The sequence below is a fragment of the Stegodyphus dumicola genome, chromosome X1 (assembly GCF_044657685.1).
Source record: "Stegodyphus dumicola isolate Sdum_Otavi_A_Nest chromosome X1, ASM4465768v1".
Lineage (NCBI taxonomy): Eukaryota > Metazoa > Arthropoda > Arachnida > Araneae > Eresidae > Stegodyphus > Stegodyphus dumicola.
In genome coordinates this window covers 78,882,250-78,905,984 of record NC_140780.1, presented here as the reverse complement: position 1 = coordinate 78,905,984, position 23,735 = coordinate 78,882,250, and the positions used below count along the sequence as shown (strand labels likewise).

The 23,735-nt window shown below is 34.1% G+C and overlaps 1 protein-coding gene across 4 annotated transcripts in view; it reads left to right on the top strand.

Moving 5' to 3' along the window:
- Nucleotides 1-22,256, top strand: part of LOC118196406 (uncharacterized) — a 338,914-nt gene extending 316,658 nt beyond the window's left edge. For all 4 annotated transcript variants that reach the window (XM_085807758.1, XM_085807757.1, XM_085807756.1 and 1 more), the window contains 5 exons: nucleotides 8,941-9,048; nucleotides 9,153-9,247; nucleotides 13,071-13,119; nucleotides 20,971-21,077; nucleotides 21,203-22,256. In XM_085807758.1, the coding sequence (XP_085663884.1) occupies nucleotides 8,941-9,048; nucleotides 9,153-9,247; nucleotides 13,071-13,119; nucleotides 20,971-21,077; nucleotides 21,203-21,806 (963 nt within the window). In that variant the 3' untranslated portion in view covers nucleotides 21,807-22,256. The remainder of the gene's footprint in view (nucleotides 1-8,940; nucleotides 9,049-9,152; nucleotides 9,248-13,070; nucleotides 13,120-20,970; nucleotides 21,078-21,202) is intronic.
- The last annotated feature ends 1,479 nt before the right edge of the window (nucleotides 22,257-23,735 follow it).

Genomic DNA, 23,735 nt, shown 5'->3' with positions numbered 1-23,735 from the left:
GCAGTTTTTAGACGTCCCTCTCGTGGATCGTCTTCAAGGCTGGTACGACCACTTTTGAATAAACTAGCCCATTTGCAAACCATTGTTTTTGAAGGAGCAGATTCACCCAACACATTCACCATTTTGGTATGAATTTCCATTGCCTTTAAACCTTTCTTTACAAAGAATTTGATAACTGCACGTTGCTCAATTTTATCCATACCTGAAAAAAGGCACAACATGTCAGATATAAATGGCGGTTAAACAATGAATAAATTAACAGATCAAAATGAAACTTTTGATGTGTTCCTAAGAAAGAACAAATATGAAAATGGCATTGAAGTTTTAGGTCTAATATTGACAAATAGATGGCACTCCGCGAACTTATTGAACAACCTTGTATGATTAAACATGCCAACTGTATGTACAGATGATATTTGCGGTGGTGGGAAACTTTTGTTAAAACCTGATATTATTCAATTCAAAAACCATACTTCATCAATGCATAATCATTCTCTTATTTCTAACAATTCTGTTACATCAAATGTTTGAAAAGGTCAAGCAGTTTTACCGAAAAAATCGGAAGTCATGTTGTAAATCTCATACAAGGAGTGATTAAATGTAAAGGTAGGTACAAAACGACGTAAAAACATAACAGTTAAATATTTGCATATTCTGCCATGGGAGAACTCAGCAAGACATCTCGGGATGCGATTAGAGTCTCTGACTGGGATCTGAGCATGCGCAGGAGAGAGCAGAGCCTCTTATCAAAAGTGGCATCCAAATGATGTGGCAGTCCATATGAGCACAGGATGGCATTTGCGCTGCAAAATTCGAAGACAGAGGAGGAGCGAGGTGTTATCCGATTTCTGACAGCGGAAATTGAGAAACCGACAGGTATTCATCGCCGGATGAGGCGGTGAGAGTGTGGATGATGACCCGAGACCAGTCCAGGCAAAAACTGTCATTACAAGCGATCTCATTGACAAGGTGAATGACCTAGTGAGAAGTGATCAGTGTGACACATTGCGAATGTTGGCGGTGAAGGTGGATGTCAGTTGTGGAGCCGTGTGGACAATTGTTCACTACAGGTTGTGATATCGGAAGCTGTGTGCCGCTTGGGTTACGAAGCAGCTCACCGACCAGCAAAAGGAACTGCATATGGGACTAGGACTGCAACATCTGTTTTGGTATCAGGGAAACCCTGCTTTCATGGAGCGGATCGTTACAGGTGATGAGACCTGGTGCCATCACTATGAGTCAGAGACAAAGCGGGACAGCATGCAATGGAAGCATGCGTCGTCACCTCTCCCTAAAACGTTCAAAGCCATGCCGTCAGCAGGCAAGGTGTTGCTCACCGCCTTTTTCGATGTTCGAGGTCCGCTACTTGTGGAGTTCCTCGAGCACAGAAAAACCATTAACTCCTATTTGTACTGCGAGACACTCCGATGCCTACGCAGGTCCATCAAGAACAAAAGACCAGGGCTGCTTACAGAGGATGTGGTTCTGCTCCATGGTAACACGCGTCCACATGCCTCCAGAGTCACACACATGGAACTGGCCAAGTTCAAGTGGGAGACGTTGGACCATCTGCCCTACAGTTCGGACATGTCGCCCTGCGATTTCCATGTGTTTGGTCCACTAGAGAAATACCTGAAAGGGAAGCGCTTCAACTCGGATGACGTACTCAAGGATTCTGTGAAGGACTGGGTTCTTGTCACGGCCACAGGAATTCTAAGAACAAGGAATCCTGCAGCTTGTTCATCAGTTAGATCGTTGTGCTCAGGCCTATGGTGTATATTTTGAATAAAGTCTACATTTGTACCCACCATGTCGTTTCGTACCTTTTCATTTTATCTCCCCTTGTATAAACTTGTTTGAAAGAATTTTCTATGCTATGTGAGATTGCAAATAGTAAAATTCGGAGAGTTTCAATTTGTATCTTGAATGAAATTATGTGTGAAAATTCCTGTCAATATTAATCTGAAGAAATTACTTCTCCACATTGCACTGTTATTAACAAACTGTGCGTGTACAAAATTTGAACTCGATAGCTTATCAGGAAGTTGGTTAAAATAAGTTTTAAAAGCGAGAAAAGTAGGTGAGAAAGTTAATACAATTTAGAAATGAGACACAACATCTTCTGAGTCATAAAATCAATTTACTTTTATTAATAGCACATGCCTGCTGCATAATTGTCAGTTTTTATTATACTTGTATAGTTTTACTGTACAAAATTTTTATTCGTCCGTATTTTTATTTTAATACCATGTACATTTGAAGAAAATGCCATTTTGTATGCTTTCATTAGATGGTTACACTGTTTCATTTTAGTCATGAAATACAGTTTGAAACAAAAATGATGAAACTTCCATGTACCTTCATATTCATTTTACTGTTTTTTATTACTAATTCAGTTATTTGTGTTAAAATTTTTTTTTAACTTTCTGTATTATATATGAATGTAGCAATCAAATGAACTACTATGGCATTTCAAGGTAAAAACATGTGTAAAATCGACCTTAAATTATTATTTTTTAAAATTTTCTAGGCTACATATTTGAGTAGTTTTTGTTATATTTTGTATAATTACATATTTAAAACTAAAATACTTCATAACTTCAAGCAACACAAAGCTTTGACTGCTATTAAAAAGTGTTAAACAGTGACTACTGAGCTACGTATATGATCATGTCCTTAAAAGAACTTGAATGCACCATCAATGTAGAGTATCTATTAGGATCCAAAAGTTTCCATCATATGTTCACATGACGGAGTATGTGTATAGCAGCCCCATTAATCTGATTGGATTATATTAAGCTATAAGTTTCCATTTAACACTAGAAGTGCCAGAGCAATCATTTTGACTGCTTTTGTCATTTCACTTTGGATTCCTAAAAAGCCTTTACTTCACAAATCACAAATTTTTGGATTTTTCTAAAAAAACCTCAGAAAATTATTAGTACCAAATATGAATCGAATAAAATTAAAATTAACAAAGATATTATTAGTTATACCTAAAAGTGCCACGAGCAGTCATATTGATTGCTAGTAATATTGAGTAGATTTATCTTATCTTGCTCAGAAAACATGTTTACTTTGGAAAACATCTGGCGTACACATTCTTTACATTCACTGATTATTTACAACAGGCTATATAGGTAGCTCTCCTACAACATGGCATTCTGTAACATGGTTTCGCTATAACACGAATCATAAATTGCAAGAACCCTTCTACAATAACGTTTTGCTCTAACAGGATAAGAAAAATTGCCCAAAAAATTTAGCAAACACTGCACTAAGTTTTTCCATATTGAGCAAAACACCAACATAGTCCACTTTGAACATGGTGGCCAAAATGTAGGCCAGATGTGCAGGGTCTTAAAAAAAAAAAAAAAAAAAAACTGGCTTTGACCCAAATATCAGTCAGAGAAATTTGTAACTTCAGGATGCAGAGATCATGAAGGTAAGAAAGGACCTCCATCGCGGAGATAGTTATTGTCAGGACAACCTTCCCTGCCACTCTTCCAATGACCTTTGGGCCTTCGTCCAAGTCTGTTATCTGGAAATTAACAAAGGCGACACCTTACAGATAGGTTTCAAAAGGTTCACCAATGAAGACTGTGCAGTTAATAATTTAAAAGTTAAAAAAATTAAAAGAAGACCTAAGCTTAGCTGAAAATCTCGAGTCATTTTTCTTGAATGCAGACTCTTCCACTGAAAGAAGTCGAAAATTCAAAAGGGAGCTGCAAGACTGTCGAGCTCCATATCGAGAAATTTACAGTGACCTGGTAAGAATGAGTAAGCAAAGTAAAATCCCAGATTTTTTTAAAGAGGGAAGAAGGTGCCAGAACTTTTAATGAAAAAAAAAGAAATGCTGAAAATGAAAGTGATCTTGTTCCCCCGAAAAAACATTCTCGTTTGATTATACTAAGCAACGACGACAAAGAAATTAATTAAAGTTGCATTAAATTATAATATTTTTTGTTTTGCGTTATACATACATTTATATTTTTAATAAAAATAAAAATTATTTATATAGAATTTTAAAAAATACTTGATTTTAATAAGTTTTCGGCACATAACCCCATTCCTTTTTTTTACTGGCTCTAGGTCTTATACAACACGGTTTCATGCAACATGGCATTTTCTATAAACCTATTACTGTGTTATGGGAGGGTTACCTGTACTTCCCTTCTGCTCAGAAAACAACCTATTATATTTTCTTAACTGTGTTAGTGTGCATAATTATTTTTTTGAAATCGAAATAGCTATTGCTTCATTGTGAAAACATATTTTTCATTTATAAGTACTGTTATTGTTTGCCTTTCTACAAGAAATCTTCTTTATCATTCATTCATCTGGAGTTTTCTTGTGGTTTATTATTCATATATATGTAAATATGTACACTAATATATATAATTTGATTTAAAATTTAATTAACTTTAAATTTGCTTTTTATAAATAGAGAATGTTTGTTAAATTTATACATATACACTCAAGAGCCAAAACATTATGACCACCAATCAATAACGAGTTGGGCCACCTCTGGCGTGCAACACAGCTTCAACCCGCCTTAGCATGGATGCCACAAGTCCTTGATAGATGACTGGAGACAGATTGTACCAGAAGTTGTAGCAATGGTCACGCAAATCCGAGATATTGCGAATTGGTGGTCTTTGACCTCTGAGCTGCCGTCACATGACATCACAAATGTGTTCTATTGGATTGAGATCCAGTGAGGTAGGTGGCCCGGACATTAACTGGAAATCAGCATCATGTTCCTGGAACCACTCCAGCACAATTGTAGCCTTGTGACACGGGACGTTGTCCTGTTGGAACATTCCATTTCCAGCTGGAGAAACAGAGGCCATGTAAGGGTGCAACTGGTCCACAGTGATATTCAGATACCCTGTAGCATTCACGGTCTGCTCTACCACAACCACGGGTCCCAGAGACGCCCAAGAGAACGTCCCCCAGAGCATAATACCGCCATCACCGGCCTGTGTTCTACTGTGCATTAAGGGAGCACCTGTTCGCCTGGAAGACGGCGTATCCTGACACGGCCATCGGCGTGATGAATGACAACCGGTGATTCATCTGACCAGGCAACTCTCTTCCACTGATCCATGGACCAGTCGCGATGTTCCCGGGCCAGCGCAGGCGTAGTTGGCGATGACGCTTGGTCAGCAAAGGCACACGAGTGGGACGTTTGCTGCGTAGCCCCATATCCAACAGTGTCCGCTGAACAGTGAACTCCGATACTTTTCTACTTGGCCCTGCATTGTATTCGGCTGTCAGCTGAGCCACTATCTGGCTCCGGTTTTGCTTCACCATGCAAGACAGTTTCCGACGACCTTTTTCTTTGATATTATGTGGAGGTCCAACACCATGTCGTCTACTGCTGGTTTCACCGCATTCATTCTTTTTTCATACGTACTAACAACTGTAGATCGCGAACAACCCACGAGTCATGGAGTTTCGGAAATACTTGTTCCGAGCCTTCGAGCCAATACAATTTGCCCTCTATCAAAGTCGCTTAGATCCGCAGCCTTTCCCATCACACACAGAAGTAAGTGAAAGAATGATTCTTCAGACTCTCCAGCAGCAGTTAAATACCACTTCCACCTGATCATGTGCCTTCCACGTCATCCAGGCGCGTTCATTGCAAAATATAGGGCTGGCCATAATGTTTTGGCTCTTGAGGGTATATATATATGAATAACAGGCTTATCAACATATGTTTTGGTTCGCCACAGTTTTATCAAATGCTTTAAGTCCCAGCGTAGAACAGTGCTATACTGGAATTTGGTAATGTCCAGCAGCGGTAAACTTTTGTTAACTACTTCCCTTTTTCCACTGGTCTTTTAACTGTATGAAGGTCACAGAATGGTCCTATGTGTATTTGATAACAGCTTCAACAGCTGCTGAAAAATCACTCAGGACTGTATGAGGACTTGCTGCCTTACACGACCAGAACTTAAGCGAAATCACAGATCCCTGATCTTGACCAAAATTAATTTAGTTTTCTTTTTGCATACATCATGTAGGCTGAAGAGCAGTGACTCGCCAGTTCGAAAACTAAAAAATTCTCTCTTCATGAACTCCGTGTAATTGCATGCTTTATGAAAGCACACCTCAATACTTATGCAGCTGGAACTCCAATAACTACCAAGTGAAACTCCAAGTGCTTGTTTAAAAATCTTAACTAATTTGCATCTGTACAATTCTTCAGCTCAGTGACTTGAATAAAATTTGCATAGCACAAACAGCTTCAGTAGGATAAATGATTTTCTGTCCTTAAGAAGTTTCAAATTACGTTTAAAGGGGAAATCAGCATAACCAAATTCTGCTACTAAATTAATCAAAATTCAGTATTGTTGTAACTGAAAAAGTGAAGCTGGTAAAAGTTTAACAAATTAATTTGGTTTTAAAAGATTATGGGAATGGTACATTTCCATGGTTTAGTTGCTTTCATTTTCATAAATGATAATTGATTTCTGTAAAACTATTCAAATTGAGATAGATTTTTAAGTGATAAATTTGCCTGTATTTTCATGCCTTTGTGTGAATTGTTTGATTGTTTAATCAAAGTTAGCAAATCAAGTGAGGGCTATGTGTTTTAGGGTATGATTATCTATGAATCACTTTCTAAGGAAACTAGTTTGTTCCCATTACATTTGGAATAAACCACTAATTCAATCTTACATCCAGCATATTAACCAGAATTTGAACCCGGGCTAAACTAGTAGTTTCAATGGGTTCCCTCTCACTCAGCCACTGGTAGGCATTATTTGAGTTTCAACATATTCATCAGATTACACATGCTACAAGAGATTTGACCTTTTTTATCACCATGTTGATTAATCCAGGTTCTAGTCTTCATGAATGGGCTGACTCATTTTGGGGGGGGGGGGTGAGTGGTTCCATATATAGATATCTTTGCCTGTAGGCATTTTACTTTTGAGATGCTACTAAGTAATGCATTCAGTATTTGTTGGTCGTGAAATAAGAGAATAGTAGTAGCTAAATGAAAATCAACATTCTGATATTCCTGAAATTTTTTAAGACTGTAATATTTCCCTAATTATATTGCACACATAGTATGATACTGCATTGATAAATCATAAATACTTTTCTAATGTATAAAATTTGGAATACAGAGGGTGTTGTTCACACATTTTTGTAATGATTTGGATTTTCTCCATGAATTTAAATATTAATTTTAAAATACTAACTTGACTGGCATCAAATTGGAATGAGGCTTAATTATCGCCTGCAGCATTAAAAATATTCTTTTCTTTAAAATGTTGCTGAAAAATAAACAATGGATTGGAGGCTATATTTTTGTGCTGTCTGAAGAGAAATACTCTTATTTAATTATTAAAGAAAAACGTGAAAAGCATGGTTTTGATATTTCTACATGTGCAGTAACATAATTAATGTGAAAGGAAAGAAACATCAAAGTTTATATCTGACTGGAAAAAAGGCAAAAAATGCATACCCAACAAAAGTACATACAGCTCTTATTAAATCTATAGTCGCATCTCATGTTTTGAAGGAAAATCCAGGCCCCCAAAGAGCTATTGCAAAATCTGTAGGAACTGTGAACAAAATTAGGAAATCTCATTTAAAGCTAATCAAAGCGGAAAAAAAAAAAAAAAAATGATGTGCATCACCATAAAACTATGTGCAGATTGCTGTACGAAAATTATTTGGCAGGTGAAAAATGAAAATATATAGTTACAATTGATGAGGCTTGGATATTACTTATCTGATTGTAATAAAAAATGATCAATTTAGTACCGAAAAAGAGGAGAAAACGTAATATGTTGATTCAAAGAAAACAAGGAAAGTTTTTGTAAAAGTTTTATGGTTATTACTGGATTCTCTAATAACGGCAAACTTAAAATAAGGAAGGTAGAAAAACATGTCAAAATTAATTTGGATTATTATCAGAAATATGTTTTAGCACCCATTTTTAAAGAAGAAATTCCATCTCTTTATCCAGACAATCTTCACTGTGTTAAGTTTCATCAGGATAAGGCTCCATGCCATACCTCTAAATGTACTGCTCATTTAAAAAAAAAAAAAAAAAAAAAAAACAATAAAAAATGAAACTTGAAATGAAGCTATTCCCTTTAAATGCATCCCACCCAAGTCCCCTGATGTGTCTCCTATGGATTACTGTGAATTTGGACTTCTAAAACGAGCTTTTTAAAGCGGCATCTCAATTCATTGGATGGATTCTGGAAGATTGTGAAGGAGGAGTGGAATAAAATCAACCTTGATGAAAGAAAAGGACTTTTAGCTTGGAAAACAAGATGTAGTATGATAGTTCAACAAAAGGGCTATCATATTGAATATACTAGAAAATAAAATTCTAAGGTTTGTTTATATATAAATATTTGCAAAATTGTTGCAGAAATGTGTGAACACCCTCTGTATATGTTAGTAAAAATTCAAATAGTGCTATTCTCTTCATATTAATTCTAAGAAATGTGTGAGCCGCCCAAATTGTAAGGTGTTTAAAGAAGCCGACTGCGATACCAAAGGGCTGGGTTCAAATCCCAGAGAAGGCATGGTTGTAACTGACCATCCCTTCATAAGAGGCAAAGTTGGCCCATCTGTTATGTGTCTCCAAAATAAAGTGACCACTGCTTCTGGCCTTCGTGAAATTAGCACTGCTAATTAAAGAGAAAAGTAAATTTGCATCAACAGTTAAAACTGTGTTCTTTTTTTTTTAAAGAAAAGGAACATACATAACACATCATCAGAGAAAAATTATTCTTGAGGAATAAGGCCAGTTCGTCTCCACAACATATTAGAAACTTCAGTGTAAATGTGTTCATTCCCAAACTATTTGTGAATGGATGTTACATTATTAAATTTTTCAAAATTAATTCGTGATTGTTTAATTCATTAATATGCAAATGTATTAAGTTTGAAATATATTTCTAGGTATTTCATCGCTTTTGTGATTCTTGTACGCTTTTAAACCACAGCCTTAAATTTGGAAATTTCCAAGCAGCAGCAACACTTTGTGTCCTGGAAAATCTTTATGATAAGGTCAGAACATTTGCCTACCCAAAAAAACTTGCTCTCAGTCTTTTATTTATTAATTCAAATATATTATTGTTTATTCATTTGTTTTACTTTGCATATATATTTAGGCTCTGGAATATCAGTTAAAAGCTTTAATCAGCTTTTCAGATTCAAATAAAATACGTTTGGACATGGCGGTGTATGTCATGGGATGCTATGTAAGGTAAATATTATTTTCGATTCCTGTTATCACCAGTATTTGAGATTTCCCAAAACATGAAGGAGGTTTACGTTACATTTTTCTGAGTTAAATATTCATGCTTTGAAATATTTTGTGAAATGCGTAGCATTTTTTAAATATAATTTTTGAAAAATTTGTTTTCTATGACAGTCCATGTAAAATTTGCAAACGTTTTGTTCGAATCAGTAAAAATACTGCCTTAAAAAAAAATGATTTATTTGATTTTTGGAGTCTTTTTTTTTTTTTTTTTTTTTTTTTTTTTTTTTTTTTTTCCTGAAACTAGTTAAATTTCTGTCACTAACCTAATAGCCACATGGTGATTTGAAAAACATTAATGGGCATTTTTTTCTTAATACTTACATAGTTATTTTCTTTCTTTTTAACTTAGATCACTGTTGATTCATGTTGATTCACAAAAATATTTATTTGTCATGATGTTTTTTTAAATAATTTTTGAGCAATTTTATTCTTTGTGTTATTCTAGAATTCCAGGTCCTTTCCTTTCTTATAATGTAGTTTTACTGCATTCGATTAGTTTTTAAAAATATTTTCTGTAATATATGGGTTTTATTTCTTAAAAATGAGTTTTCCTATTTTATCATAGGTTAATTTCAGTTATTATTTGTATGTTTCAATAATTCTTTGCTAGAAAATCTACTATAGCTCACATCTGTTGTAGTAAACACAGCTGAGAATCCTTTGCTGTTTTTTTTATTCCATCTAGTCTTGTGTCATTTATATTTTAGTCTGACTTTCATATGAATAGTGTAGTGCATTTAGAAATGTATTACCCATATATTGTGCTCGTGTGATGCTTCAAGAGGTAAAGGTAATGGAAAGATTAATGTAAATTCCCAATAACAATTAATTATCATTAATTTAGAAGTCAAACAACAAAAATCAGCGTTATGTTTTCAAATTTTCACACAATTTTTGTTGTTTGACTTCTAAATTAATTCTTGTTCGGTGTGTTATTGTATCTTAACTAATTAGCATATCAGGTGAGATGTGTGATTTTATGTTTGCTAAATGCTAAGTTTTTTCTGTGTCGTTTCAATTGAATTATTTGCTGTTTTCCAAGTGATCACAAATAAAAATTAGTAGTGAAAGTACCCTATTCAAGGGTGTTATTGGATAAAATTCATTCAGATGTTATATGTATATTTACTTATGATTCTGGATTTTTTTATTAAGATGGAGGAAGAAAAATTTCAAATTGTGTGGTTTGCATGAAATTTGACATGACTTATAATTTACATATTTCACAAGTTACCAGTTTTCTAATATGTAAAGAAGTTATGAAGCAAAGTATAGTAACTTGATTTAAGTTACTATACTTTGCTTCCTAACTAAACAACATAAGTTTTTTTCAGTAAGAGGTATGTCTCATCTTAAGTTTAAGAGATTTGATATATACTCAGAAAACGTTCAGCACACTGCTATGAAAATAAACAGTCTAAAACTTTTTCATTAACAATGGCTAGCATTCTATTATGAATGAATTTTTAAACTTTTAATTATTATGATGTTTAAATACATATGTACAGTACAAAGATCCAGCATTCTCGAATCTTTGGCAATTCAAGATTTATCATCATGTTAAATTTAGTAAGATAACATGTAGGAGTTAGAAATAAAATTAAAAATATGAAATAATGAGGCATTTGTGATCGTAAGGGAATCAAAATTAACAAAAAAAAACAACAAAAAAAACTCAATATTTGTCTGTTTTATTAAGCATTTTCTGTGTGATTGTTTAAGTTGTTTTCTATTTTTACTAATATTTTTTTCTATATTTTATAAAGAGACATAATTTCTTGTTCGATTACAGAATTTCATTTTTTAAATCTTCTAATTCCTGCATCAAGAATTTCCAGTAAACTGTCAATCAAAATCTTTTCATTCTCAAAAACCTTTTCTTTTACTTTCTTCATGACAGTAGCTATAGTTTCTTGATTAGAACCATACTGCAGGCTTTGCCATCCATTAGTTTGTTGCTGATTGGAGTATTGTCATTGTAAAGGAAATTTATTATAACATCTCCATTTATTATAAATTTTTACATTTCTTCACAATTTTCATTTCTTAGAAAATTTCGCCTTCTGTAGCATTCAGAATCTATGCCAAAATAAGATTTTATTTTGCCTAATTTTTAAATCGCAGTTTCTTTAGCCAAAATTTGTCCAACACTGTTTTCTGCACCAATATCATTGTAGAAGACAAGTGCCAAATATGTTTTCTTGCTTTGCATATTTTGCTGCAGTCCAGAATTTGAAACTTTTCAACATATTCAAAAAATTCAAGTTTTAATTTTGATGAGATGCGTCTAATAATATTGGCCTGCAGAAAATAATAAGCTGCATAAATTTGCTATATTAACTGAGCGTAAGTTCTTGTAATCTAATTCTTCCTTTTTTGTTGCTATGACAACAAAAGAAAATGAGCGTGAGCAACATCCTACTCCATACAAATGTCTTTGTGTTTCACCTTTTTTTTTATGTCAAATAGAAAAGTGTCCATAAGCATTCAAACCAACTCCTATCCATAACCGTTTAAGGGCTGAAAGAATGATTGTGGCTAATTTTCCGTGCCTCTCTCTCTCTCTCTGTCTTTTTTTTTTTTTAAACCGAATATTCAATCACTCCAAATATAGAGCATCCAAATTATTTGCTTTGTGCTGTACAAGTTTCAGTTAAATTAACAAAATTGTACTGACATTTTTAGGCATATTTTTTCGTATTATTTAATGTTAGCCTTGGACAAATGTGATCACATTCAGTAGTGCTCAATATGTCAGGAATTCAGTTTATGCATATGATTTTATATATTCTTCACTTACAGACATATAAAATTTCATTCACTTGGCAACACACATGATGGCAGAGTATAATAGACCTAAGTGCTGTTGTTTCACATAGCACAGAAATTTTTATTTTAGAACAGCTAAGTGGGAACATTGTGTTGACGAAAAGTTTTATTTCTAAAAGTTATATTTTATAAGCAATGTCTACTTCAAAAAGAAACTGAAAATTAATGCATAAAAAATATTTTATTACAGAAGACTAATCATAGTAAGAGTTGTCACCATCTCCAAAACCAGAACATTCTCTACTGATACATTAACTCAGTCTTTTACAGTCAAGAAAAATATTAATGTTGCCAAATATTATGACTGAAATAAAACTTAATAAACATAATAAAAATTGTTAAAGTCATAAAGGTGTGCAGTTTACCTAACGTTTGTGCAGATTATTTGCCTCCCAAAAAAGTATGAAAAATATCCCAAAAATAAATTTTAAGGTATATTTAACCATCTAATGCAATGACTCCACTTTTTTTGCACAAGTAATATTATGAATTATGGTGCATTAAATTATGTATATTTATGAAACCTTTCTAGCCATAGTATTGAAACTATTTTTATAAAATACAGTATATTATTTTGAAAAAAAATTATGGCAGAAAAATGCATATCCAGGGTCATTATTTATGGAAATAACTCTTACAATTCACACATAATGAACACTGTATTGATGCATATTTATTTTTTGTATAAATTTTTGTCACCATCTTGTCTCTATTTTTTCATTTGTGTGTCTGTTATTTTTTAAATTTCTCTATTAAGTCTATTAATTTTTTTATTCTGTCCATACCCTTTAAGTAAAAAGGTTAAATTAAGTATTTTAAAATAAGAGTATTTCCAGTCTGTGTTTTCTGGTAAATTTATGATGTATGTGACCATTTCACTTTTAGAATACATTTCAAAAATTTTGGCATACTTTTTATAGTTATTTGATATTTTTAGATTAATTGACCATACAAATATTGCCACAAATCAGAAGTTTTTGAAGCATGTAAGTTGAATTCATTTTTTTCTTTATTAAACATTTTTCGTTCTTATACTTTCTTTGGTTTTGTGCTTCTGTTTGTAATTTGTTCACATATATGTTAAAAAAAATTGTAGCATAACTGGTTTGCAGTTATATATTGTGTGAATGTTTTGGTTTTGCTGAAGTGTTAATAATTAGATTTAAATATTAAAAAACTGTATTTCTTATTATCATGAATACAGTTATTGAAAACATATATGAAGATGAATAAAATTTGAATAGAATTTTACTCTTTGAAATTATATAGCATATGTAGTTTCAATAGTAAAATAATTATTTATTCACATGATAAACTACACTGAGATTGCAAACAACCTGTCTTCTGACAAAAGCCAGAATTTGAATAAATGAACTTCTCATGCTCAAATCATTTTGTTATATTCTAGTATTCAAAATTAAAGAATAGCTGTAAAAATGATGACTGTGTAAAGACTAATTCAAATTCTGCCGAGGGTAATTATTTGTGATAATTTCATGCTACTGAGTGAAAAAATCTGCAGAACATGCAAGTAAGGTGACTGTGAGCAAATCATTTTCAACATTATACACATGTAAAAGTAAAGCTTTGAGTCTGAAGGTGGTCAGATGTTGTTAATTATATCTGGAAGACAATTTAGATAAAGGCCTGAAAAGGAGAGTGGTCGTTAAACTCAAGGCAACTCAAACACTGTTGGGTATCTTCAAAGAAGGGAATAACTCCCAAAGCATGCTCATGAATTTGGAACTACTACTTAAGCATGAGAACAGTTACATGCATTAATAGTCAAATGTAACTTCAGCATCTGGTGACCATTATTTATGAGTGCTAGTGTGCAGAAACTGTTCAGCAATTATGGTAAGTTGGCTGCAGACCTCATCACTGCTACTAGTCCTCAAATAATTCTCAAAAAGTCTTACTTCAAAATGCAAAACCTTTTATGGAATTACAGAATTCTGTTATTGATACAGAGCTTTATATGATTATTTTTATGATTCCTCTTCCAAAACAAGTGTATTCCCACCATGAAAACAGTGTGTAATGGATATGCATTGGATGTTTGCATTGTTCAGGCTCTCTCTAACTGCATTCTCCAGTGAAGAATCACTATATTAACTTAACTGGATTCATCTGTGAATAACAAGGCCCCCACATGTCACCAAGCTGTTAAGAACCACTGAATAATGGTAGTTTGACCCAATCTCTAACCCAAGATGAAAGAGCCACTTTCCTTAGAAAAGCTTCCATAAAGCAGATAGCATATATCCCCTTAAGCAGATAGCCTCCATGTGCTTTATTCAAACAACCTAACTTAACTATGAAAACACTTAGCCCTATTTATCTTGACTTGATTGAAAGGGAAGTTGATAAATCCTAAATGCTGTTGGCTGTGATATGCAGAATGCAGTACAGTTGTCTTCATGCCAAAAGACTATACTTATGAAGCCTTTGGTAAGCAAAGAGTTCACTTATTTGGTACCATTGTCTGCTGAGAATTCCCATGTCCATTGTCTAGTGACTACATAATGGTTTCTTTGTAACATGCAGTGACAACTAATTGTCCCAGCAGTCTTTCAATTGTTTGTTCAAGTTCATAAAAGTGTTGGTAGCTTTTCTGATATCTACCAATTCAGTTCAAGAGTTCTTAGATTTTGCAGTGCTTTTTCTCATTTTAACTGAGGTTGGCCTGTAGTCACTTTCTTTCATTCTTCCATGACTTTCGTTGCCAGTTTCAGTTTCTGCAGCTCTTTTAACACTTTCTATAATTTCGTAGTCAGTATTCTCATCCCATGCTATCTCATCCCATTTTTTTGTTTTTCGGAACAATATCAAAGAGGCATGCACCACAACCATCTAATAGTAAAGTTCTTTTTCATTTCTCTGCCCCATTTCAAAAGGAAATCGCTAAAAATGCTGCTTGTCATGTATGAGTTCTTGTTATTATTGCAAGTTAAATTTTTGACTCCTTTTAAACTTTGAGGTTTTCTACATTTTCCAATAGCCAATTGCATCTTCTTAATTTTTGCATCCATAGTGCACATTAATAACATAGTAGTTCTCCAATGCTCTCTCAAACAGACCAGTTTCATCTGTGTTTTAGATTTTGCACGGCTTGTATTCTTTTAGAAGTCCTGGTGAAACATCTTATATCCAATTTTTAAGCAAATGGTGGTCTACCCCTTGTTTCTTACCATGTAGTTTCCTATAAGCAATTTTATTTCTTTCTTTCCATTTTGTGAGCCATCCATCAGTTGGCACAAAAATTTTTTCCTACAATTTTAGTGAATTCTACAGTTTTTGTGGTTAAAAGAGCTCTAGAAATTGGAAAATTTTGTAGTCTCATAGCCTGAAACCATTGTAGGAGAGCGGTTTCAATGTCTCACGATTTTTCATCCTTTTTGCGCTTCCTTGAGACATCTACATTTTTTTAAACTTCTTTATCAGTTTTATTTCTTTGTTTAAGTAAACTGCTAAGTGCTGTTTGAGAAGTTCCCATTTTTAAATGATGATTCTCTTTCACTGCATTTGCCAAACGCACTAGAATCTTTTCACAGTTTATCCTTTTCTTTTATTCTCTAATAATTTCATTTAGGTATTTTCATTATGTTACTAGTCGTGCATGCAGCAAATAAAAAATATTTGTTTCAGTGATTTTTTAGATCTTGATGGTTTGGTTTGGTTTGGTTAGATTACGGCAAAGCACTCAGGGGCTATCTGCCTTAAGGAAGGGATGCCTTTGTGGAGGACTTTCTAAGGGCAACTGGCTTGTATACACGTTACACATGGGAAAAACAACGAAAACGCCCATGCAGCCAGCCCGTTTGCGGAATTCGAACCTCAGACCGAACTACCAGAGTTCAGCAACATTACCGCTCGGCCGCTGGTGGGCCTTTCAGATCTTGAATTCCCATTTCTAGCCAACTGGAAAGTTTGCACTGTACAAGGGCTGTTTAGAAAGTATCGAGACTGAATTTATTATGCAAAACAGGTTTTGAGTCAATCTCCTTCGAAATATGCTCCATTGGCAGTAACACACTTGGCCCAACAATGTTTCCAGTCCTCGAAACATTTCTGGAACTCCGACTTTGGGATGGCCTGAAGCTGCTGTGTCAAATTCTGTTTTATGGTCTCAATGTCCTGAACCAGTGTCCTTTTAAGGTATTCTTGATCCTGGGAAAGAGGAAGAAATTTGGAGGTGCCGTGTCCAGCAAGTAGAGAGGATGTGCTACTTGGATTGTTCCGTTTTTTGCCAGGAACTGCTGCACAAGATTGCTGGTGTGCGCTGGGGCTCCATCATGATGAAGCATCCAGCGAGAGGAAGCCCACAACACCGATTGTTTTCTGCGAACAGCCTCTCGTAATCTCTTCATGTCGTCCAAGTGGAATTCCTTGTTCACTGTCTGGCCCTGGGGAGCGTACTCATGATGAACAATTCCATCTGCATCACAAGCAACATGACTTTGGCTTCGCACCTGCCATGCATTCTTTGACCGAGGAGACCTGCAGCTTTTCCATTGTGACACTGCTGCTTTGTTTCGGGATTGTATCCGTAAATCCACAACTCATCCCCAGTGATGATGAGCTTCATGAACTCCAGATTGTTGCTTGAACTTTGAAACAAATCAGATGAGATTGCCAGTCGTTGGAATTGCTGATCCTCAGTGAGGAGACGCGGCACAAGCTTTGCAGACACTCGGCGCATGCTCAAGTCCTTTCTCAAAATTTCATCACATGATCCTATGGAAGCTTGCACACTCCTGTGCAATTTCTCGGACTGTTAAACAATCATCAGAGTGCACCACAGCCTGCACTTGTGCAATCTTGTCCTCAATGCGAGAGGTGGATGGGGATCACTGTCCACTGATTTCCGACCCTCCTTGATTTGCCGGAACCACTCGAAAACCCGAGCACGACTCATCGTCTCATCTCCAAATGCTGTTTTCATCATCCCGTAGGTTTCAGTGCCTGTTTTACTGAGCTTAAAGCAAAAATTCATAGAGATTCACTGCTCCATGTTTTCAGACATTTTCTGTTTTCGACGAATGCACACAAACACTCCACATGAAATAAGTCAGTGTGACTGAACGGCGCGCTGTACAGACCTGTGGGTTTTTGTGAATCGAGGTTAAACATGTGCATGCATGATGCGCACAGTCCCACTGCTAGGGATTTTCTGGAATAAATAGAATAAATTAACCTTTAAAAGACAAAAATTATATTCTTTTAAAGGTCTTGATTCTCAGCTTTCCTCAAAATTTTCATTTGATAACAAAATCCATAACATACAGCGAACAATTACTGTTACAAGGTCAGATCACTTTCGAAGCATTCTACTTCTTGAAAACTCTCGAAGGGCAATGTTCTGACAGTGATATATACTTTTACAGCCAACACTAATCAGTTCATCTGGATGATTCTCCACAGATGTAGGGGGTAAAGAAAAACTGCTTAATTCTTTCGGTGGATTCAGTGACAGAAACCTTCCCAACTTTTTAAATGCTTTCTTGACAAAGCTGCTGACACTTTACAAAATAATACTGTATCTCTTTCAAAACGTTCGGAGGGTTAACCACTTTATTTACAGTTGACAGTGACCATTTTAATGATTTTGCTACTATCCTTTGACTTCGCGGAGTTTCTTTTAACATTAAAGATCTTACCCTTGCAAAATTCAAAACATTCCCTTTTTCCTTGGATATTATTTGGAACAATTTTTCGGCTTGAAGCCAATCATTGACTTATAATTTTTTTTCCGTTCATAAACCTCCATTTTTATGTATGTATACATGTGTGTGTGCGTGTTTATATAATAGGGAGACCGTAAAGTAATGTTGTTTCTGTGCATGTCGACAACAACATGCTAAGGGCAGAAGTGGAAGCAAATCCACGTGAAACACTCTTAACCAACCTTGGTCGACCATCCAAGAACATTTAAAAGCAGAATAGAAAAATAAGCAAAGCAGGTGTTTGAGTCCCCCCCCCCATAATCTCTCCGAAAAGAACAAAGCCAACCTATCCATCACATGCAACGTATTGCTTCAACGGCACCATACAGAACTGTTTTTTGATCATTTGATTAGTGGAGGCAAAAAAATAAGTCCTATATGATAATACAAAACTCAAAAGGCAGTTTTAATAGGGGTTATAAAGGGTTTACATCCCGAAAAGGCACTTCTGGGTGTTTGATGGAGTATTCGCGGAATTGTTCATTTTGAATTGCTGAAACCTGGACAAACTGTTAATGCAGATTTTTATTGTGAACAATTGGATGGAGGGAACCAATCTTTAATTGAAAAATATCTGGCAATTATCAATGGAAAAGGCGTCATTCTGCAACACGACAATGCAAGACCACACTGTGCAAGGCGAACATTGGAAAAATATAATGAATTGGGGTGGGAAGTACTGCTTCACCCACCACATTCGCCCGATATCACACCCTCAGATTTTCATTTATTCTGATATCTACAACATTTTCTTAGTGACAAAGAATTTGAAAATTTGGATGATGTCCAAAATGCCATCTCGAGATATTTTACACAAAAACCAATTGGTTTTTATCGGTCTAGGATTGAAATCGGCATACTAGATGGCAAAAGGTTGCTGATAATGAGAGTGATTATATTATTGATTAAAAATAAAAACTTGTTACAAATTTATTCGTTTGAATTTAATGTAAGAAAGCGACATTACTTTCCGGTCTCCTTATTATATATTTAAATTTTATGAAAATCAATGTGCATACGGCTGTAATATCAAAAGTATAGGTAAGGTATAAGTAAGGAAAGCCGTGATTTTATTAATTGTGCCATGATGATATTGCTTTCTTTAAAATCTAAGAAAATATCAGTATATTTTACTATTCCACTGCTTATTTTTTTTATTAAGATCAAATAATCAGGTGCTCTTAGAAATTTCTGTGTTGAAAAATTATGAAAGCATTAATGAAAAAAGACATTGGATTTTGACGGATTAATTCTTATGGTTTTATTAATCTCTATACTTTAATTCCTTCTCTTTCTGTATATATAGAAAATTTAAAAAGAGATGCCAGTTTAATGCTCATGAAGCTTACTTATTTTTTTAATTTTATTTAATTTTTAATATTTAACATAATGTTGTTAATAATTATCTTATCCTATGTTAGTTAAGCATGCTATACAATGTATACAAATTCATAGGATGCAGCCAACAGTCTTCCCCAAATTTGTAGCCTGTTACATTGCTCTTCATCTACTGATTTAATTTGACTAAATCAAAGCACTCAAAGGTTTTCTGCCTAAGAGTAGGGAAGTCTTTGTGGAGGAATTTCTGAGGGAAACTGTCTCATATACACGTTGCACATTGAGGAAACAAAGAAAATGCCTACGCAGTGAGCTCATTCGCTGAAACTCGAATCTTCAGCCAAATTATCAATGTTCAGATACTTTATTGCTCGCTCGTTGGTGGGCCAGTGCTCTTGATGCGGTTTATGGATTATAAATTTTGTATGTGCAGTCGGAAAATTGAAAATATTTTTTCAAAATATAGTTAAATAGAGGTAATGCATAGTTTTACTAAACATTTTCTATCGGTATTACTTTCAGTGTAATTACATAATACAGAAACATAAAGTTTGTAAATATTTATATTTATAATTTGGTTTTCGATATAATGAATTAAGATTTCCCAGAATTCAGTACATCCTTAAATTTCATTTTTCAGTATAATAATATGCAGTTATTTTAAAGGGTGTAAATGGTGAAAGTTTTGAAATATGAAAAGAAAAAAAATTATGTTTGCACTCAAAAAAATGCAAATGATAATGAATTTTAAAATAAAATTGTGTAGAATTGATCATGATTAGATTAATCTTCCTTCAGTTAGGTTTTACTCAAGAATATTTTTGCATTTAATATACATGCTCAAAGTGCAAATATTAGAAATTATATGAAACATGCACTGAAGTAGAAATAAGCTTTGCAATAGAAATTCAACTAATTTCAACGAATAGAAAGTGGGATAAAAAGGCTGAATTTGGAATTTTATTTGGATATAGAGTTTTGATGAATAACAGAATAATAGTTGCCAGGCATGTTGACATCATTGAAGGAGACTCATTGTGTGGTTTACTGGTTCACCATTTAATTTAGGCAATTTGGGATACTATTCTGACCTTTGCTCTAGCATTCTTTTTCAAGCAGTTAGGCTGCCTTTCTATGCTTTTCTCCCTTGGACATTTGTTTATTCAAACAAACATTACAAAAATCCTGATTAACATAATGTTGTTAATAATTATCTTATCCTATGTTAGTTAAGCATGCTATACAATGTATACAAATTCATAGGATGCAGCCAACAGTCTTCCAAAAATTTGTAGCCTGTTACATTGCTCTTCATCTACTGATTTGATTTGTTGGGGGTGATTGATGTGTTCCATGATGGCTTTGATCTCTTTTAAGCATCTAATTTTAGTGAAAATTAGTAAACGTGCCGTTCTAAATGCCATTTTTGATCCATGTTTAATTGTCCTTCTAATTCATATTAGGCACAATTAGTGCAACAGTCTCTGCTTATATTTCATTTTTTGCTCAAGTTTGTAAAACATTCTGTGGATTAAAAACAGCACAGTTTTGAACTGTGTATCATATGATTTCATTATTGGAATTTGTAAAATACAGCAGATTACACCAAAAAAATTATTCTAAGGTTTGTGTTAGTTGTGAAATCACTAAACTTATAAACCAGCCAGTTGGATCATTTATTATTATTACCCTGTTTAATGTATCAGTTCTGTATAACTATATCATTGTAATTTAATATCTTGCAATTTCATTTTAAGTATTTTTTTTTTTCAGGTGATTAATTTTTGGATAGAAAATGAGTTGCCTATTTCTCCTCTTGAATCATTTTTCAAGCATCATCTGGTCTTATTTTCATATCCATTAATTCTTTTGTTATTCAGGTATTCAAGATCATTTTTAGGAATAAACAGTCATATCTATAATATTTTTAAGCTGCCTAAAATATTCTGGTTCTTATCGTGCAAATTTGCTTACCTATTTACTAATATGATTTTATCATTTTCAGTGATCGACTTCCTGGTTTGGATTTAGAAATTCGTAATGAATTCTTTAATTTACTATCATCAAGATTCTGTTTGAATATCATATATGGAGTCCTGAAAGATATACAGAGTGGTGGCCATGTTATAGACCTTTCAAATGAGATGGTAATTTTATCTGATACATCTAAAGTTTTAAGTCAAATACATGCATTTGATGCCTTGACAGCATGGGATGACTGTTTACCAGTAGAACGTTTGTGGCTTGATATTTTGCGCAATTTGCAAAATGGCATTATTTCTCATTCTTCCATTTCGTTAACTGCAAGTGATGTGGATATCTTGGCAAAGACACTCTTAACCGAAGAATTTTATTTGAAGTCCTTTAATAATACAAATATAAGTAAGTTGACTGTAGGTGGAATTGATACAGTAATGTTTTCTTGTGGACATCATCATACCCTTTCAGCCTTTCAAACTAATGTACAGTCTTTGTTTAAAGACTCAATGAATATGCTAAGTTATTCACTGCCTCTGACATCTAAGTTATTGCTTTCTGAATACCATGCTAGTGTCTTCTCTGCAGCATGTCCAAAATGTGTTCAGACTGAAATTAATAACATTCTGTGATTTTGTAACAAAGAATATTTTGTGTATACTAATCATTCTTATTTGTTGTTATCCATGTGATGCTTATAGATAATTTAAAATTTTCATTAGTACAGTTTCATGAATGAAATATATTTTCATGTTAATTCTATAGTTGAAACTACTCATCCTTTAAATTTTACAATATTTTTGCCATGTAACCTCATATTTTCATATGTGTTCTAAATATAGAATGAATGTATTTTTTTAAAGCTGAATATCAGCATCATGTCATGCTCTTCAAATTATCAAATTATTGGACAAGATGCATGGTAAGTAATATATGAAATGAAAATGTCAAGAATACAGCTCCCCTTTGGCGTACTTCCTTTTGGAAAAGTTCGTTTTGCTTTCTTTCAACCGTAGCTTGTTGATGTAGCAACAATCATGTCATTTTTGTTTTTCAAAACAATAAATTTTAATGAAAATGTTTACATATGAACACTATTTACAAGTATAGTATACATTCTGAGTCCATGCTCATCTTCCTCGCGTAACGACATTGCAAACTCGTCGTGGATGTCGTTGCAAAAACGTTGCAATATGTTGTCTTTAAGACACCCAGATGTCCGCGAACAATCACTGTTTTGCAACTGTTGCATAGACGTCTTTATTACGTTTTGCAGATGAGGTTTCTGTCGCATAGACGTCATTATTGCGTCTTTCGCAGGTGATATTTTGGTTCTGAAAGCATCATATCATGACGTCTTAAAGACGAGTAAATATTCGCAAAATTCCACCTTTTTGCAACAGTTGTGAAAATGTTGTTATTATATCCTTCAAAATTCCACCTTTTTCCAACAGTTGTGAAAATGTCATTATTATATCCTTGTGTTGCGTATTGATTTATGCAGAAAAATAAGCTTAATAATTAATATATTTTTCTTCTTTTTTAAAGTTTTGTATTCCTTGTATTTATCTATAGTTTAACCGTTTGAGTCCGGCTCGTGCTTCATTTGTCGTATGCCAAAAATGCGGTGCAGCGTGATAGCACTTCTCTTGTTTTGTATCGAGAATGCGAAGATGCTGCCGTTGGTTAGTATACTTGAAAAAAAAAAAATTATTGAACTATTCATTTGGTTTCGCATCAGGAGGAGGGGCATGCTTTGGTCCAGGTACTTCAGAAAAAATATTCGATTCGTTCGAAAAATTGTATCCTCGGGTAAAAACTCATCAATAATATCGTCATCGGAGGTACTTGCAGTTCCTTCATCGTCATCACTGCTATCACTAATAACTCGTAATCTCTTAGAACGAATGATGATGTCACTTCCACTATCACTTTCAAGATCATTACTATACTCTTCATTATCACTTCTCATAAAATAGTCACTTTCAAATGAATCAGAACTTGGCATGGGTTATTTCGTAATTATCAGTATAACACGTGGTAAAAAAATGAAAACAATTTCCAATTCCTATAAAACAACTGCTACTGATATCACTACAACTGCTCTCAATAATTGCATAAAGTATACTAACCAACAGCAGCGTCTTTGCATTCTCGATACAAAACAAGAGAAGCGCTATCGAGCTGCGCCGTATTTTTGGCATACAACAAGTGAAGCGCGATAGCGCTTCGCCGGACTCAAACGGTTAAATATTTTATCATTTCCTGAAAACCAGAAGATAATAAAATTTTTCCTCTTTAGACTAAATATGCATAATTAATACAGTATAAAGTCTGTAATCCGTACGTCCATTATACAGAAAAATCTATAATCCAGACCTTAAAGCCACAAACTTTTTTTTGTATGCTTTACTCATGCGTTTTATGCATGCGCATTAATGTGCGTTTAAGCATGCGCATGCGCGTTGGGAGGATGTATCTCCAGATATGTTAAAAAATTCTTGGCAGCTACCGTATTTCATTGTGAGGACGGTGAAGATGATAGCCGCGAATTTGAAGGT